This window comes from Lepidochelys kempii, chromosome 2, assembly GCF_965140265.1.
Source record: "Lepidochelys kempii isolate rLepKem1 chromosome 2, rLepKem1.hap2, whole genome shotgun sequence".
In the NCBI taxonomy this organism is placed as follows: domain Eukaryota; kingdom Metazoa; phylum Chordata; order Testudines; family Cheloniidae; genus Lepidochelys; species Lepidochelys kempii.
This window is the reverse complement of record NC_133257.1, coordinates 226,312,522-226,332,571: the sequence shown is the minus strand read 5'-3', so window position 1 is coordinate 226,332,571 and position 20,050 is coordinate 226,312,522. Positions and strand designations below refer to the sequence as shown.

Here is a 20,050-nt window from a genome sequence, read left to right as displayed (position 1 = left end):
TTGTAGATGGTCTCCTAGCGGGATTAGGAGAATATGCAGTCGCCTACCTTGACGATGTGGCCATATTTTCGGATTCCTGGGCAGACCACCTGGAACATCTACAAAAAGTCCTTGAGCGCATAAGGGAGGCAGGACTAACTGTTAAGGCTAAGAAGTGTCAAATAGGCCTAAACAGAGTGACTTACCTTGGACACCAGGTGGGTCAAGGAACTATCAGCCCCCTACAGGCCAAAGTGGATGCTATCCAAAAGTGGCCTGTCCCAAAGTCAAAGAAACAGGTTCAATCCTTCTTAGGCTTGGCCGGTTATTACAGACGATTTGTACCGCACTACAGCCAAATCGCTGCCCCACTGACAGACCTAACCAAAAAGAAACAGCCAAATGCTGTTCAGTGGACCGGAAAGTGTCAGAAGGCCTTTAACAAGCTTAAAGCGACACTCATGTCTGACCCTGTACTAAGGGCCCCAGACTTTGACAAACCGTTCCTAGTAACCACAGATGCATCCGAGCGTGGTGTGGGAGCAGTTTTAATGCAGAAAGGACCTGATCAAGAATTCCACCCTGTAGTGTTTCTCAGCAAAAAACTGTCTGAGAGGGAAAGCAACTGGTCAGTCACTGAAAAAGAATGTTATGCCATTGTCTACGCTCTGGAAAAGCTACGCCCATATGTTTGGGGACGGCGTTTCCACCTGCAAACCGACCATGCTGCACTAAAGTGGCTTCACACTGTCAAAGAAACTAACAAAAAACTTCTTCGGTGGAGTTTAGCTCTCCAAGATTTTGATTTCGACATCCGACACATCTCAGGAGCTTCTAACAAAGTGGCTGATGCACTCTCCCGTGAAAGTTTCCCAGAATCAACTGGTTAAAATCGTCCTTGAGATGTGGAAAATATTGTTAGTCTTTATGTACTTGGTAGTATATTTAGAGATGCATGTGTCTTATTAACTCTGTTTTCCTAGAGCTCCAGGAAGAAATCCCAGCCAGTGTTTCACCCTAGCTGAGATTTGGGGGGCGTGTCATAAATATAAAGGGAAGGGTAAACCCCTTTGAAATCCCTCCTGGCCAGGGGAAAGCTCCTCTCACCTGTAAAGGGTTAAGAAGCTAAAGGTAACCTCGCTGGCACCTGACCAAAATGACCAATGAGGAGACAAGATACTTTCAAAAGCTGGGAGGAGGGAGAGAAACAAAGGGTCTGTGTCTGTCTGTAGTCGTCTTGGCCGGGGACAGAACAGGAATGGAGCCTTAGAACTTTTAGTAAGTAATCTAGCTAGGTATGTGTTAGATTATGATTTCTTTAAATGGCTGAGAAAAGAATTGTGCTGAATAGAATAACTATTTCTGTCTGTGTATCTTTTTTGTAACAAGGTTTTGCCTAGAGGGGTTCTCTATGTTTTTGAATCTAATTACCCTGTAAGATATCTACCATCCTGATTTTACAGGGGGGATTTCTTTATTTCTATTTACTTCTATTTTTTTATTAAAAGTCTTCTTGTAAAACACTGAATGCTTTTTCATTGTTCTCAGATCCAAGGGTTTGGGTCTGTGGTCACCTATGCAAATTGGTGAGGCTTTTTATCCAACATTTCCCAGGAAAGGGGGGGTGCAAGTGTTGGGAGGATTGTTCATTGTTCTTAAGATCCAAGGGTCTGGGTCTGTAGTCACCTAGGCAAATTGGTGAGGCTTTTTACCAAACCTTGTCCAGGAAGTGGGGTGCAAGGTTTTGGGAAGTATTTTGGGGGGAAGGACGCGTCCAAACAGCTCTTCCCCAGTAACCAGTATTAGTTTGGTGGTGGTAGCGGCCAGTCCAAGGTGTAATATTTTGTACCTTGGGGAAGTTTTGACCTAAGCTGGTAAAGATAAGCTTGGGAGGTTTTTCATGCAGGTCCCCACATCTGTACCCTAGAGTTCAGAGTGGGGGAGGAACCGTGACACATGCACAAATTGCACGCACAAACACACGTATGTGTGTACAAATGAATGCACAAACGTTACTCAAATTGGCAAAATTGTATGCTCACAAATGAAGGGAGCCACTTTGCAAATTTAGCCCTAACCACACTATGAGACTGTTGTCTTCATCTGTGCCAGACTGGACCAGTGAATGCCAATCTTTTGGGGATTCCACAGACTTGCATATATTTGTGCAGAATGAGGTATACATTTTGATTAATTGAACCCTTAGATTACCAAATACCTTGTCACCTAATTTGGTAAAATGCTGAATATACTGACAAATGAGAGCTGACATTTTGAAATGTTGTCAAGAAAATAGTAAAACTTACAATGAAATTATGAGGTATGATTTAATTAAAACATTTATTTTGTATGTCTGTTAGGAAAGTGGATTTACTAAGCAGTTAATTCTATTAGCAACGTTTAATGAAGGTAAGATGTCTTCTTATTGCACATGTGAAATATAAGTGCTTTTTTCCTAATTATCATATTTTGATTTTTTTGTTTAGCTTTAGTTGTAATTTGGCTATAATTTCCTTCCCAGTTAAAAGTCACAATCCTTTGGTAAGAGGTCTTAAGCTTACCTACAGTTATGAAGACTTTGAGCTGAAAAAATTGCTGTTTAACATGGTTGCAGTCTTAGCAAAAGATCTGTGTGCAGTACAGGTAAGTTGTACCCAAATTGGTTGTGTAAATAAATGAGAGCATTATACTGATCATAGCAATATCCTTTACTGTCCATGTCCATATGCTCATCTGTAGGTGAATAATTCATAATCTTACACCAGTACTTAGCTTCAGACCTCGTGCTGATGCTGTATTGCAATATAAGGTGTCTATTTTTTAGAGGTTTTGCAAATCTAGTCCAACACTAAAAAAAATTACGTATTCTGAAAAGCGAAAGCTGGGCATGACTCAAATGCAAATGTAGACGAGGACAAGCCAAGTTCATCACTGTCTCAGAAACCACGTTTTACTGAATTGGTGCAGAATATGAACAGTATTTGTCTTCACTGAACTATATTCAGCACTAGTTTCAATGTACCTGCTCCTATTGCCGACCACGGGTAATTTTCCTAGTACAGACTTGTCCTGTCCTGGGCATTTTCTCCCTATTTCTGCAGATTCTGACAGCCTGAAGGAGCCACTGGGCAATGAGTCAGTAAAACTGATGAGAGGCTAGCTGAGTGCATATGGTAGCTAAGAATTATCATGCATCAAGCTTGTCATTAGTTGCGACTGTCCTCCCACCACACACCTGTCTTTGAGCCTTTTATATCAGCATTACACCATACCACTAACATCACCCGCAACAGTCAAAATATCCCTGACACCCCCATCAAACTTGCCTCCTGTGATGCAGATCCTCCTACCCTCATAATGACTTCAATTTTATAATTATTATTATTATTGGTTGTATTATTGTAGCAGCTTTAGGTCCTGGCCCATAAGTGGGACTCCTTTGTGCTATAGGGCTGTACAAACAAAGACCAAAAAGAGGTCCCTGCCCCTATGATTATTTATACCAGATGAAGATGTGGCCCAACAGCTTTATCCAAGAGACTAACAACACACTGTTTTTTGTTTTGTTTTTTTAAATTAATCACTGAATTAGAACAAACTCGTTGAGGGCTTGATCCACTGACCATTGATACAAGGTGATAGTAAAGTGACCATTTATCATGCGCAGAGAGAGTCTGTGCATTGCCTAAACACTGAAGGGTACATTTTAAAAGCCTTAAGGAGGAAATTGTAAACAGTTGAGTTAAAAACTATTTTAAAAATTAGTTGACTGAGTCTCTTAGATTTTTTTCGTATTTTCATGTGACATCTTTAAGCTATATCTGTATCCTATTTATCTTTTGAATCTGCAGCTGCTAAATGAGGGTAAAGTGGTGCTGGCTTTGTTTCATTATGTAAAACCAAATGAAAAGCCTGGTGTACGTGACTGGTCAGCAGCCCAATATGAAGAATTACAGCTTCATGCAATTGCTACATTAGCTTCAGTGGCTCCATTGTTAGTGGATGACTACATGACCTGTCAAGGGAATACTCGTCTCCTTATGTTTCTAGAATGGTGTGTGGGCCAAGGTGAGTTGACTTTAGACATCCATCCCAATTATATATCATGGCCCTGAAAATACAGCACAACTATTAAACAGAAAAACTGATGAACATGGAATACAATTTTCAAATATAGTTCCCACAGGAACTATATCAGTTTTCTCATCAGTTTTTGAAAAACTTAAATAGGAATGAACTCTCGTACTGAAGAAAGATGCTCTACAGTTTTCTACACAACAGCTCATCGAATGCACCTCATAGCTGGCCCACATTACTTTTTTTTATTCCAGTTTTGAGTGTTTCCTGCACAGAAATAAGTAAATTTAATCAGATGAGTATTTTATGATACAGATAAATATTCACTTAATCTGGTAATCTCAGTTTTCCCTCTTTTTAAAGACACCATAATAGAGGCTCTACTTAAATGTATACCCCAAATTAAAAAACATAGTAAGAGAACCAAAAAAGTGCCACTGTGGCTAAACATCAAAGTAAAAGAAGCAGTGAGAGGCAAAAAGGCATCCTTTAAAAAGTGGAAGTTAAATCGTAGTGAGAAAAATAGAAAGGAGCATAAACTCTGGCAAGTGAAGGTGTAAAAAAATAATTAGGAAGGCCAAAAAAGAATTTGAAGAACAGCTAGCCAAAGGCTCAAAAAGTAACAGCAAAAAAAAATGTTAAGTACATCAGAAGCAGGAAGCCTGCTAAACAACCAGTGAGGCCACTGGACGATCAAGATGCTAAAGGAGCACTCAAGGACATTGAGGCCATTGCAGAGAAACTGAAAGAATTCTTAGCAATGGTCTTCACGGCTGAGGATGTGAGGGAGATTTCCAAACCTGAGCCAGTCTTTTTAGGAGACAAATCTGAGGAACTGTCCCAGATTGAGGTGTCATTAGAGGAGGTTTTGGAACAAATTGGTAAACTAAACAGTAATAAGTCACCAGGACCAGATGGTATTCACCCAAGAGTTCTGAAGGAAATCAAATGTGAAATTGCAGAACTACTAACTGTCATCTGTAACCTATCATTTAAATGAGCTTCTGTTGACTGGAGGATAGCTAATGTGATGCCAATTTTTAAAAAGGGCTCCAGAGTTGATCCCAGCAATTACAGGCCAGTAAGCCTGACTTCAGTACTAGGCAAACTGGTTGAAACAATAGTAAAGAACAAAATTGTCAGACACATAGATGAACATAATTTGTTGGGAAAGAATCAACATGGTTTTTGTAAAGGGAAATCATGCCTCACCAATCTACTAGAATTCTTTGAGGGGGGTCAACAAGCATGTGGACAAGGGGGAACCAGTGGATATAGTGTACTTAGATTTTCTGAATGCCTTTGACGAGGTCCCTCACCAAAGGCTCTTAAGCAAAGTAAGCTGTCATGGGATGAGAGGAAAGGCCCTCTCAGGGTTTGATAACTGGTTAAAAGATATAATAAATTGTCCCTTCTCAGAATGGAGAGAGGTAAATAGTGGTCTATACTGAGCTAAGTGCTATTCATCTTATTCATAAATGATCTGGAAAAAGGGGTAAACAGTGAGGTGACAAAATGTGCAGATGCTACAAAACTACTCAAGATAGTTAAGTCCCAGGCAGTTTGCAAAGAGCTACAAAAGGATCTCTCAAACCTGGGTGACTGGGCAACAAAATGGCAGATGAAATTCAATGTTGATAAATGCAAAGTAATGCACGTTGGAAAACATAATCCCAACTATACATATAAAATGATGGAGTCTAAATTAGCTGTTACCACTCAAGAAAGATCTTGGCATCATTGCGAATAGTTCTCTGAAAACATCCACTCAATGTGCAGCAGCAGTCAAAAAAGCAAACAGAATGTTGGGAATTATTAAGGAAGGGATAGATAATAAGACAGAAAATATAATATTGTCTCTGTATAAATCCATGGTATGCCCACATCTTGAATACCACATGCAGATGTGGTTGCCCCATCTCAAAAAAGACACATTGGAATTGGAAAAGGTTCAGAAAAGGGCAACAAAAATTATAAGGGGTATGGAACGGCTTCCATATGAGGAGAGATTAATAAGACTGGGATTTTTCATCTTGGAAAAGAGACGACTAAGGGGGAATATGATTGAGATCTATAAAATCACGACTGGTGTGGAGAAAGTAAATAAGGAAGTGTTATTTACTCCTCATAAGAATTAGGGGTCACCTGATGAAATTAATGGGCAGCAGGTTTAAAACAAACAAAAGGAATATATTTCTTCACACAACCCGCAGTCAACCTGTGGAACTCTTTGCCAGAGGATGTTGTGAAGGCCAAGACTGTAACAGGGTTCAAAAACGAACTTGATAAATTCATGGAGGATGCGTCCATCAATGCTATTAGCCAGGATGGGCAGGGATGGTGTCCCTAACCTCTGTTTGCCAGAAGCTGGGAATGGGAGACGGGGAATGGATCACTTGATGATTACTTGTTCTGTTCATTCCCTGTGGGGAACCTGGCACTGGCTACTATCAGAAGATGGATATTGGGCTAGATGGACCTTTGGTTTGACCCAGTATGGCCGTTCTTATGTTCTTTTACTTGTCTTATTGGAGCACGGATTCCACTGAAAAAAACTAGTCAGTAACTTACTGAGCTAACTAAATTGTTGAAATAATTAAAAATACTCATTAAAACACATTTGTAATGATAATAAAAAGTATAGTTATAAGTATTTTAAGATTTCTTATTAGAAAATTATTTTTAAACAAAAAGCCCTTTTTAATAAGGGATTAGTTACTTTGGTTTTGGTTTATTTGAAATCTGCAAAAGAGCAACTGAAAGCACAATTTTATTTTGAATCTACACTAAATTGCAAAAGCAGATGTTTGTTTTGATTTATCTGCAGATCCCTTCTTCGGTCAAGGTAACTGTTTCCATGGTGCAGGTGGTCGTGGCAACAAACTTGCACAGATGCGCTATAGTCTGAGAGTCCTGAGACCTGTGGTGTCCCTTTGTGACGAAGCTGTGAACCTTGATCTTTGTGATCAGGGAGCAATTAACCAACTGTTGGGTAAAGCACAATTTATGTTGTGATATTTATCCAATATATAGCACGTTCTTCTGTTGAATATAGTGTGTTTCAAATGTTGCACATAAGTGTACAAACTGGGAATGTTATGTTCTCTAATTTCCTATTTTTACCTTCTAGCACATAAAATTAGATGTGCTCCATTTTTATAAATTTCTAATATTGATGTACAAACAACATTGTGCCATGTGGTACAGGTACTAGTTCATAGATATTAACACTTGAGGGTCGTCATCAATTACCAGCTTTGACTCTTATCTGAGATACTTGCCTTTCTTCACTTAAAAAAGGAATTACTAGTAATCTCTTTCATGAAACCTTTCTGTCAAAGTATGGTCTCTTGATCAGTTAGACATATCCAGATCCATCCATGTTGTTGTGCTTTACTTTTTAATGCATGTCCCCGACTGCTGAAAAATTTCAATATGTGAGAGCACGAGTAGGGGGAAAAGTGAAAACAATGTAAAAATTCATTGATTTAATTTGTTTTAATGTTGTGACACTACAACACACACACAAAATAGAATACTTCTGTAAAGCCAAGGGATATAATTTGCAAGTGCAAGCTGTCTAATTATTATTATTATTATGGTAGCACCTAGGGACCCCAATTATTGACCAGGGCCCCATTGTGCTTGGTACTGTACAAACACATAACACAAAGATTGTTCTGGAGGGTGGAGAGAATCTACACTGAATTGCAATGAGAGAATAGTTTAACATCCATCTTAATTCATTCTTTATCCTTTTTTTGGTGAGAGTATTCACAAGGGTAGCAGACTCATTGGTCTCTGAACAAGTATCCTATGATAACTTTTTACCAGAATTGACTGAACTGATCTGAATCCATGATTTAATAATAATATCTTGTTCTCATAGAGCACTGTTTGTCAGTAAATCTCAAAGCACTTCAGAGTTTAGGAGTGAAAGGTTGTGGATCCCATTACTGTTTTGTATTCTCTGAACTCCCATATAATTTACATTCATGATTATGGCCCTGATCCTTGCCTGCTGAAATCAATGGTAGAACTCCTGTTGACTTGGATAGGAGCAGTGTCAGAGACTGTGACCCTAATTCTCATTTACACTAAGACCATTTTAAAGCACTCTGACAGAGAAAAGGGACCTTAAAATGAGCGGAAATGTAACTCACACTCACTTTTGCTGCCAGAGTGGTGTAAAGGGGCCTTTGTATAAATGCAGAATCAGTGCCTACACATAAGTCTTTTATCTGTTAAATGTTGTGCCAGGAGAATAAGGGAGAGAAATGCAGAGTAAAGCTTCTCTAGTTCTGTCCCACTCTGCACCTCAGACCACTTCTTAGTCCAATATAGCATACCTACTATAATGTACTATTTATTATTTTTAATTTGTGTCAGTTGTGAAGTCAGGAATTGTTTACAAAGTTATTTTTATTTTGTTTTGCTTTTTAAATAAAACTTCCAGGAGTGCAACAGAACCAAAATTGGAGGAATCTAATGATGGCATGATGTGGAAGATAGGGAATGTCTTATAATAGAAATTCTATTTTGGAGAGAAATAAAGGGTTTAATGTCCTTCGATGAAACTCTGGTCTCACTGAAGTCAATGGAAAAACACCCATTGATTGCAGTGGAGCCAGGATTTCACCCCTTATTTTGGATATCAAATTGTGGAGCTTTAATTTATCCTGGGAGGGTACTTAAGTGGGCTTGTCTACTTGGTGAGTTATCTTGTGGCAAGCCAGGATGTGAATCTACAGCATACCAGCTTGCTGCTCACTAACTGGTTATATGGATATTACTACAGCACAGTGATAGTCCTGGAGTGCTGCTTAGTATTCTGCTCTCTATACACTAAGCCGTGCTCTGGGACTTTCATTGCTCCACATGGCAAGTTGGTGCACAGCAAGCTGGTGTTCTGTAGATTCACACCTGGTTTTTAGCTCAGTAGTTTGCTGTGTGGACAAGCCTGTAGTTCCACTGGCTTTAGTCCGTGGGGTAAAGGTTACACAATCTAATCCTTAATTTTTATTGTTAGCAACTAATTTTCATTCAGGAATACTACAGGTTATGTGAGATTTTGTGAAGCTCAGTAGATAAATATTGTATAGCACCGGTAGATTGTGTTAGACAATAGAGTACTTGCATTGGAAAATTTTATTTTAAAAATATCAGCAAAGGTAGTAACTGGATATAATGAGCTTTTCTGTGTAAAACAGGACACTCATGTTTTTAATTTGTCTGTCATTCCAGATATATTAAAGCATATAGCAAACAAATCTAAAGAAAAAGAAGATGCCATTGTACTGGAAATTCAAACTGATATATTACTTATATTGTCTACTCTCTGTGAAAATGATCTTCATAGAAAGGTAATCCTACTGCATTATTCTGTGAGAAAAGTCAAAATACGTTTTTATTTAAATTACACTGCCATTTTCTTCAAAGGTAACTATCATTTGAAGTTCACCACTCATGAATAAAAGGCTCTCTGACAACTAGTTTCAGTGATGTTGCATTTTACTTCCATCATCTTACTCATAGTCCTTTTGAGCAGTTGACAGAACCCTGTCATTAGCATTTTGCATCATCTAAATAAAGGGGTGAAAATATGTTTGTTTGGGGTGAAGAAATAGTGAGATAAGGACTTTTAGAATCAAAAACTGAAAATCTATTTTAGCACTGTCAGTATAAGGAAAAAAATCTCCTCTAGTTCATGAGGAAGGACTAATACAGATACAAGGAACATGATTTAGTTTTTGTTTGTTTGAGATTTTGTGTGTATTTAGGAAAAATACAGTTTTGATTAATGTCTTAACAGGAACTGTTTGGCTGTGGAGGAGTGGATATACTTATGCCATTCATGAAGATGGATCCAAATAAGTTATATAGTGGATTAGGTCATAATCGACTCCTTTTTAGCACATTAGACAGTTTGTGGTAAGTGTGGAACTATTTTAATAACAGTAATTGTTAAAGGGAAGTCTTGTATTTTATGTTTGTACAGTTGTTACTCTTCTCTAGACATGAAGACCTTTCTCTAATTTAAGGTGCTTAAATGTTCATTATGCCTTTTGACTAAATCATAATAAAAATATTTTTGTACTCAATTCATACTAGATCTGGGGCTCAATCCTTGGTACTAATTTCACCCATAGCAGACAGAAAGATGCCCTAAAAGAGCAGCTGAAGATTTCTCCTGTGCCAGGAAAATTCTTGGATTGCACAAGCAATGCTTGGCTTTAGGCCACCCACTTCCTCCTCCCACTCTTGACACAGGTGTCCTGTTGGGAGTAAGGAAGGGCCATGCCAAAGGTGGGAGGTGGAGCACCTTGTGAACTCATCCACAGTTGCCACACCTACTGGATACAAGTAGCATATCTTGTACTGTGAGCTGTTTCTGCCCCCAGGCTACCCAGGATTGAGATAGTAGAAAGGTGGCTTTGAGCTGTACTGAATGAAGATTGCATCACTGATATGCAAAGAAGTCCTTTAGGCACTGGTTTCAATCTTCAGATGATGCTGACCATGAACTTGAGGAAGTAGAAGTGGCTCTAAGGGTATGTCTACACTGGCAAGTTTCTGCACAAGTTATACCACTTTTATTAAAACGCTGGAATTAAACCGCTGCTGCGTGTCCACACTGTGCTCTTTGTGATGCTGGAGCGCATCCACATTTGCAGTCTTGCAATGGCAAAGACAACAGTGCATTGTGGTAGCTATTCCACTGTGCAACTGGCCGCAGGGTGCTTTGGGGAGGGTTTGCATGGGGCAGGCACAGTGTCACATGATACAAGTTTCCCAATCCCATGGGCATCCTACTACATCGCCAGCTGCTTTTCAACTGAAGTAGCGGGGAGGGGGATGGAAGTGTGTGTGACAGGGAGTTTGTGTGTGTGTGTGTGTGTGTGTGTATATGGAGGAGGAGAGGAGAGAGACAGTGTGTTTTGGGGAACAGAGTGTGTGTCAGCATGCAGTCTTGTAAATTCAGACAGCGGCAGGAAGCAACCAGTCTTGAGGCAGGGGGAGGGGGAAACCCCGACATCAGCCTCTGCATCCCTCCCTGGGCTCTCTGTACAGTAATCTCTCTCTGTCACACAACACACACACACACACCTCTGCCTCTGTGTTCAACAGCACAAGCATTCCACATTAATGGTTTGCTTTGTGTCACGGAGCAGATCAGCACAGCACGCAACGGCTGTCAGAAACAGTGCTTTGAAAGAGGAGGGGTGCATGTCTCCAGGGCAGCCGAGTTCAAAACAATGAGCAGATTGGTCACTTGAGGCATTATGGGATGGGTCCGGAGGCCAATTACAGTGCAGAAAGCAATCAAGTGTCTACACTGGCAATAGAGCGCTGGAGCCTCTGCGCAAATAGCCTTAGGATTCTCATTAAGGTGGTTTTTCTGCAGCACTGCAACTGAGGCATTTCTGCGTACAAAGTGGCTTGCAGTGTGTGCACATTTGCAATTTGAGTGCAGAAAGCTGCTTTACTGTGCAGAAACTTGCCAGTGTAGACAAGCCTTTAATCTCCCCTGGTTCTGAGGTGATTGGGGCCCAAATGAGGTTGCTCTAACCTACAGCAGCTGAAACAAACCTTACCAAAAAAAAATTCTGAAACATACTTAACACTAGTGGCTCTTCAATCAATTTTTAGCAAGTATATTTATTTTCTTCTTTTAAAAGCAATGCAGTGTTAATATATTTAAATGCAGTGATAAAGTGATGGGTACTGTACCACTGTTCTGTTTCCCAGTAAACATCCAGTTATATCAAATGATATTTTTATGCAACACATTAAAGTAAATTATCTGCATGTTTGCTAGGATGTTGTATAGTGTAAAAGGTGTTATTTCTAACATGGAAATTATTTCCATTTAAGGTGCTGTGTCATGGGATGTTACATCACAGAGGATTATTTTCTCAGAAAAGAGGGCATTTTTCTCCTTCTGGATTTGTTGGCAGTAGGTATTAATTTATTTATTTATTTATTATTTTATTAGAGAATAACACTAGTACTAAAACATAGAAAAATAGCAACTTTTTCCTTTTTTGTTATTGCTCCTGCTGAGAGTACCATATCGGTATACAATATCATGTGAAACCCAGAGCAGTTAATTCACTCAATGTAAGTACCTACACTCCAGGGCACATGCATATATCATACAAGTTTCTCATTTTATCTTTGTTTTTAAAAAAATATTTGTCGGTGTTAATTTCACTCAAATTTATATTTTAATGGATTCTTCTATTTATAGGCTATTCACTTAAGTCCTGATTCAGAAAAGCATTTAAGCACATGCTTAAGTCTCATTGAAATCAATAGGGATAGACTTAAGCATATCTTTAAGTGCCTTGATGAATTAGGGACTTAAAAGGTACTTTATAGACACATGGCCAGCATTTTACTACTGGCAACCTAAGATACTCACACAAAGCTTGTGGGCCTTCCACATACAAGTGCGTGTGGAAGTTTTGTGAAAGTACGTTTGGTGACCAGTTTTGAACAGTTTGGTCCATAGGATTTCTCTGTTTTGGCTATGAAGATGGAATTTCTTTGTGTTCTAAACTACTTTCAACTCTTTTCCCTGGTCCTTGACAAAGTTAAAACAAAAGAACATATGCAACCTAATTCTTGGAATATTGATTGAATTTTGTGACAATTCTAAAACTGCTTCTCACATCAACACCTGGCGAGGGAAGAAAGATCAGACTGCAGCTAGCCTTTTAATACATTTGTGGAAACAAGAGGATTTGGAGCTGGGAGTCAAACATGATCAACATGGAAGAATTGTTGGTAAGGGTTAGCAGACTTTAAACCATCTATGTGCAGTTTCATTGAATAAAGTAGAAAATAAATTATTCTTCTAATAACTGAGTCCTTCAAATGTAAATAAATTATAGTGAATCTCATTCCTATGTCAGTGTATCTTCTTCTGACCAACCTCAAAATGCCTACATATAAAGGTGTTTTTTTTTAATTTTGTTATACAGGTTTGCCACTAGGTGGCATTTGCTTCATTACCTGGCAAGAGAACTATCCCTAATATCCTCAGCTGTCCATTCCTTTTTAATGATTGACAGCTGAACAGCTTCATTCTGCAGCTGTGTATCAGCTGTGTCCTTAAGGAGAGTTCTATGTCCTATTTCAAAGTTTACTTGAAAGTGGTTTTCCTCTAATGTTGAGAGCTTCTTGCATATAACTTATATGGATATAAAATGTGAAATAGCAAGAAAGGGAAAAAAAATTTTATTGTCACAAGAAGTTATCAGTATTAATCAGCATTTCCTGGCCCAAATTCTGCCCTATCTCACACCAAATCAATGGAGCTATTCCAGGTTTGTGTGGGTATACACTAAATGAGATGACTACCTCAGTTTTGGAGGTGACCAAGGATGAATAGTGAAATATATCAGTATATAGTGGTTGACTAACATATAACCTAAACCAGATAACCTATTTTTAAAAAATTATAAAAGTTTAATAATGTGTAACCTGACACTTGTTAACTTTGTGTGTGTGTGTGTTATGAAATTATTAGATGCAAAGAAACCTTTAGTTGGCAGCTTCCAAGAACAACAAGGAGTGATCCCAATGTCTGCCAACTGCCCCAGCACTGCTATCATGGAAGTGTCTGAAAACATGAGGGCAAAAATTTATTCTGTATTATGCAAGCTAGGTAAGGAGTACACATTGCATCCCAATTTTCAAATTTATCATTAATCTGAACTTCTTCACCAGCAGCACAACATAGCCATTGCTATACATGTTTGACCTACATTCAAGGTAGATATCAGGAAAAGCTTTCTAACCATAAGGGTAGATAAGCTCTGGAATAGACTTCTAAGGGACATTATGGAGTCCCCATCATTGGAAGCTTTTAAAAACAAGTTGGACAAACACCTGTCGGTGTTTGTCCAACCTGTCACCTGTCAGGGATCGTCTAGCTTTACTTGGTTCTGCCACAGTGCAGGGGGTTGGACTTGGTGACTTCTCAAGGTCCCTTCCATCCCTACGTATCTATGATTCACACATAACATCTCCATATTGCTTATGTAGTTCAGAATACCAGATGTGAGAAACAAATAGCATGGAAATGGTTTATACAAAATTGGAAAGCTTTTTACAGCATTTAAAACTGTGTGGCATACCTCTCAGTGAAGCCATGTCATATACTGTTTTTTGGTCTGTGATATGGCAGATCCAAAAAATCTGTTAAGGCTTTTCCTTTCATGCCATGCTACGTGTCACAAAATGCTTTAAACCTGTAAAATGATGTAAAACATACTCTAATAAATATATACTACAGTGTTGGGCTACAAGTATTTTGTGAATGTGAAATTTATAATGAGATTTGGGCAAATATAATAGCTGAACAATTCAAAATTATGTAAATTGGATATTATTATTGAAATTTCAACATGCACAAAAGTGAGAATTCAAAGTCTTAGTAGCTGGACCTTGCCTCCACCCTCTCTGTTTACATTTATTCTTAGTAGCATTTTATAAAATACTGGAGTCATTCTGTTTGCAAGGCTGAGTTCAGGAGTTAGAAGAGGGTCTCAGTACAAATCCCTGAAAGAAAGTACCAAAATCCTTGTAGTATGACTCTTCTGCTAAATAGCTCTGCTCCTTCATGATTCATCACTTTTTACTGGAGTCACAGTACCATGCTTCTCAATAAGGAAGGAGTTAGCTACATCTGTCCCTTATGAAATCTGACTTAAATAGAGGAACATTTCCTTGCAACACAAGAATAGCAGAGACATAACACAGCCATGGCAATACAGGTGATATGAAGGTTGTGTGGACACCCATAAGTAAAGCATTAATACAGAACAATTTAGTTATAGGGAAGTGGCTATCTTATCACCAGAAGCCAGCACAAGTAACTGACAGGATTAAAGAGTGTTTGGTGAAGATACTATACAAATTTGTGACAACACTTCTGCATTTGATAACATTTTGTCACACTCGGTGCGTGCCATGGTGTATTGTCTTATAATTTAAGACAAATATGTGATGTCATTCATATCTAAATAATAATTAACAATACTTTTTTAGGTTTTGAAAATTTGCCTGGTTTGTCTGCTAAGGATTTTGTCACACTTGCTGTCATACGTCGATATCTTGACTTTAAAGTGAGTATTTTTTTTTAAATGTTACTACTTTTGCGTGCACACACACACAAAATACAAGAAAAATAAAAATGTATTACAGCTAAAGAACCCCTTTATAATTGCAATATATACAAGTTAAAAATCAGATTTAACACACAACCCTCAAAAGTTTTTTCTGTCTTATTCTTCTTGAGCACCTGTGCATGCGTGTGCACACACACATTATGCAACTTGTTATGGCCGCCTGATAAGGCAGTTTTGTACCAAAAAAGATGGTGTGGCTGCAGATTCACACCCTGGTTCAACTCTCTGAAGACAAGCACTGTGTAAGCATTCTGGAGAATAAAACTTAACAAAAAGGAGAGCGGGAGAGGATATGTCGATTGTATTTTGAATCGCTGGAACTCTCAGAAATAAACATCAGCCTTTTTAAAAAATAGTCTATTTAACACAAAGGTTGGAGAAGTCTGGAGTGAAATATGTGCAGAACTAAAAGAAGAAATGTTCAGACCAGTCACTCCTGATGAGGAAGCCTTGAAAGTTATTTCAGAGGCATCAGAAAATGTTGGAAAGATGGTTGCCACTCTCCAGACTGAAATGCTTGAAAGTCAACAGCACCAAGAACTCCAGGAGGAAAAAAAGGTTTACTCCAAGGTAAGACATGAACTATTTATTCAAGAAAAGCCCATTTACTTCAGTATATATTATTTTGCTGACTACTTATATTAGTAAGATTATCTTGTTTAACAGAGTTCAAAGTCATACCATATTTGTATTAAGGTATTCTCTTCAGATTTCATCAGCAGTTAAAGTGAAATAATTTTTAAAAACTTAATTTTATTTCTCAAGTATTATAATTTTGTCAATATTTAATTAGCAATATGAAAGAAACAACTGTGCAATGTATCACCACTGGTAGAATCCAAATAGTAATCATACTACTATGTTTGTTAGGTCTGTCTCTCGTCTTTTGCAAAAGAGGAAAGGGCAAGGTTATACTAACTGTAAAGCAATCATTACAAATAGATCTTTCTCATAATGAAACTCTAAGGGCAGTATTTACAATTGAAGGGGTACAGTTTTCCAAAACTGAGCTGAAACATGATTAGTGGTAAAACTGGTTCCAATACGGTTTAACGTAGAGCGGGATGAATAATGGACTTTTTTTGATTCATGGTTAGTTTTGGAAACATGGGGGAGGGGGAAGAGAAGTCTTCTTGGGTCAAACTAAAAATGACATTTTTGAAAATTTTCAGTTCATTGAAAAGTCCCAAAACATTTCACACCAAAATGAATTGAAATGGTTTGACATTACTGAAACAAAAAACTTCAAGTCAAAATGTTTCAGTAATGTCAAAACATTTCAGTTCAACCCAAAAAATTTAGTTTAGACTTTCATGCATTTTGACAAAAGCAAGCAAAGGATTCACAAAATGGCTGGAGGAGCTAAAGATGGAGGTGGTGCTTCCCTTTATAAGCTTTAGCCTTGTGGCTAGGGCACTCATTTGAGATATGGGAGACCTGGGTTCAGAGCCTTTCTCCCATCAGCCATAGATGGGAACTGAACCCAGATCTCCCACCCCCCAGGTGAATGTGCTACTCACTGGACTAAAGCTTATAAGAGGCACCAGTACTACCCTACCTCTTCCTATTTTGAGAATCTTTTTGCTTGCTTCTGTCAAAAGGCCTGAAAATGAAAATGAATTTTTTCAGATCATAGAACTGGAAGGGACCTCGAGAGGTCATCTAGTCCAGTCCCCTGCACTCAAGGCAGAACTAAGTATTATCTAGACCATCCCTGACACGTGTTTGTCTAACCTGCTCTTAAAAATCCCCAATGATGGAGATTCCACAACCTCCCTAGGCAATTTATTCTAGTGCTTAACCACCCTGATAGTTAGGAAGTTTTTCCTAATGTCCAACCTAAACCGCCCTTGCTGCAATATAAGCCCATTGCTTCTTGTCCTATCCTCAGAGGTTAAGAAGAGAAATTTTTCTCCCTCCTCCTTGTAACAACCTTTTATGTACTTGAAAACTGTTATGTCCCCTCTTTTCTTCTCTTAAACAAACCCAATTTTTTCAATCTTCCCTCATAGGTCATGTTTTCTAGACCTTTAATCATTTTTGTCGCTCTTTTCTCTGGGCTTTTTCCTATTTGTCCACATCTTTCCTGAAATGTGACACCCAGAACTGGACACAATACTTCAGTTAAGGCCTTCCTTTCCACTAGGAGGGCATACAGCATCTTTCTTTTTTCCCCGCTCCAGGTCTTTCTATTTGTCTCATAATTGTAATTTCCCCTCCCTTTCGTATCTGTTTCTTCCCACCACAACTGATTGTATCTCAGTTCCCTCTTCCATGCAGCTTTAAAGTAGGTAGGATTGAAGGATTTCTCCTTTCTCAATCACAGAGTTGTCAGTATTGCTTGCTGTGGCCCCTTCATCTTAAGGGTCAGCGAAGAGTTGGTTTGCAACAGAGATGATGTGTCTTGTCTTTATTAGGGAATGAGAAAAGCACAACATTCTCTGGCAGTCTCCTCTAGTCAGTACTAGAGAAGCACTGATCCCGGTCATCCTTCCAGGCAAAGGAAAAGTGCTACATTAAGAAAAGCCAGAGGGGAGGCCACAAAATCAGGGTAAATAGGTGGAAGCATTGTACAAGCATCAGGAGCAAGGAATTCAATACAGTTAATGGAAATACAGTGTGTATTACATCTCCTCAAATCTCTTGTCACCTTGTAGATTCAAGCTATCCATAAACAGAGAGAAATGGTAAATAAATCCTGGGAAGATTTCTTAACTCGGACATCAAATTATGAGGCTTTAAAGGTAAGAAGTGTTTGGGGGAATTTATATCAGCAATGTTGTTATATCATTGAACAATTCCAAGCAGCTTTATTCAGTATTGAGTACAAGGATATTACTATAGAAATTACAGCTGGACTCAAACCTGACTCAGTAATGCTCTGATAGTAAGTAAGGCTCGGTGGTTAGTACACTTCCCTAGTACTTGAGAGACCCAGGTTTGGTTTTCTGCTCCACCACAGATTTATTGTGTGACCATGGGCACGTCACTTATTCTGTCTCTGCCTGAAATTCCCCACCTGTAAAATGAGGATAATAATACATCCCTATGGGTGTAGTGAAGATGAATATATTAAAGATTATGAAGAACTTTTTGTGATCTAATGATGAGAAGTATAGTAGAGCTGGGGGGTATTATTTTTATTCATAACACATAACAGAAATGCTGTTCTTTACTGAAGACAAAGGCTTCTTGGCAGAGCTGTGCAGTCACTAGTAACCTGGCTGCTCCTCAATTTCCAGTCACAAAGTGGGGATGAGCACTCTCTCTCTGCAAGTACAATCATGCTCATGTGCAAAAGCAGATACCAAAAAGAGAGGCTGAAACTGCAAATTTGGCAGTCGTTTTCTTTTTTTTTTTATAATCCCTCCCTTGGTTTTTCCCACAGCAAATATCTGAAGATAACCTGAGGCTTGCTAATCTGTTCTGATACCAAGATCACTTTTATTGTGTACAATATTTGCATTTACATTTCAAAAAGGACATCCAGGGTAGAATCCAGAGTAAGACAACGAGACTAATTTGGGGACTGAAGGAAATTATTGACAATGAAATGTGTCTGTAGCCAAATCTGTTCATTCTTGAAAAGAGACACCTGAGGAAAAAACTGGTCTCGGTATAAGAGTACCGAGTTCAGGCATGTAGCAAAGATCTAGGCTGTGAGTTGCTCAGTCTGTGTGGCAAGGTGTAACCTGCAGTCATGAATTAAAACTAAGTGAAGAATAAAAGTTGACTATAAAGAGAGGGTTTTTTTTTTTAAAAAAACCTCCAGGCTCATTATCTAGTTCAGTCAGATATTGGTTCTGCAGGAAGCCAGCCTATTCTGGGGAATGTCCGCCCACCATGCAAATCCAAAACACGAAAGAAAAACTTGCATGTTGGGAAGGTATTGAGCAGCCTGGGACACCACAGCTCTCATGAGCTTCCTGCCTCTTCTGCCCCTCAGCTACTAATTATAGGTCTGTCATATCCCTTCTGACCCTTTTCTCAGCCTCTATTAATGCTTAACTTTTACAATACCCTACCTCTGAGGTAGTCTCTAGTATCAATTCCCTTTCAAAGATGTGGAAACTGAGGTATAGAGAGGATAAAGGACTTGTCCAAGAGCAGAGGTTGAGTGGCTGAGCTATAAAGGCCCAGATTCTTGACTCCCACTCCCTATTCTGACTACTAGATCACACGCCCAAGACAGAGTACTAATGGCTACACTTACTCTGTTCTGTCTTTTTTTTTTTTCTTATCTCCTGGCTGCAATACCAAATTGTTTTGTTTTCCAACACATTTTGATGAATCAATTCATATTACAGACTTTATATTCCCATTATTCATACTTTCGTTAAAAGTAAATGGAAATGACCCTTCATGTTTTATTTTATAGTACTAATTACACCATTCTCTGTCTGGTGTCATGTAGTGCAGTGCTGATTCTCATAAAAATAACTCTTACTTTGTTAAATATATTTAGAAAGCAAAAAGACTTCAGGAAAAATCAATAGAAGCGTCTAGATCAAAGTCGAGACGACAAAACGCAACACTCCACTCAACTAAAATTAAAGGCCTGAATACGACAGTAAGTAAAGTTTCCAGGCATTCAGCTTAACTCACAATAACAAGCTAATGGAAATAAAATAGTGTAGTTTAGGCTCAAGAGTTAGTTATTGTTTGTTTGTTTTTTAATGTTAGGCTCCCTGTCCATTCCAGAAATGAGTTGATCTCAGTCTATTCTATCTTTTGTTCAATCCCCTTTTTTTCCCAAGTTGCTTTAAGAAATGTCCTTGATGACCAGACCCAAGCAT

The 20,050-nt window shown here is 38.6% G+C and overlaps 1 protein-coding gene across 8 annotated transcripts in view; it reads left to right on the top strand.

The window, feature by feature from the left end:
- CFAP69 (cilia and flagella associated protein 69) overlaps window positions 1-20,050 on the top strand; it is a 51,055-nt gene that overhangs the window by 22,806 nt on the left and 8,199 nt on the right. For 6 of the 8 annotated variants that reach the window (XM_073334020.1, XM_073334019.1, XM_073334027.1 and 3 more), the window contains 13 exons: window positions 2,340-2,388; window positions 2,501-2,622; window positions 3,831-4,047; window positions 6,884-7,048; window positions 9,301-9,419; window positions 9,869-9,987; window positions 11,932-12,013; window positions 12,654-12,846; window positions 13,592-13,729; window positions 15,115-15,191; window positions 15,627-15,824; window positions 17,912-17,998; window positions 19,720-19,824. In XM_073334020.1, the coding sequence (XP_073190121.1) occupies window positions 2,340-2,388; window positions 2,501-2,622; window positions 3,831-4,047; window positions 6,884-7,048; window positions 9,301-9,419; window positions 9,869-9,987; window positions 11,932-12,013; window positions 12,654-12,846; window positions 13,592-13,729; window positions 15,115-15,191; window positions 15,627-15,824; window positions 17,912-17,998; window positions 19,720-19,824 (1,671 nt within the window). The remainder of the gene's footprint in view (window positions 1-2,339; window positions 2,389-2,500; window positions 2,623-3,830; window positions 4,048-6,883; window positions 7,049-9,300; window positions 9,420-9,868; window positions 9,988-11,931; window positions 12,014-12,653; window positions 12,847-13,591; window positions 13,730-15,114; window positions 15,192-15,626; window positions 15,825-17,911; window positions 17,999-19,719; window positions 19,825-20,050) is intronic. The other 2 variants (XM_073334021.1, XM_073334022.1) reach the window with 2 other exon arrangements.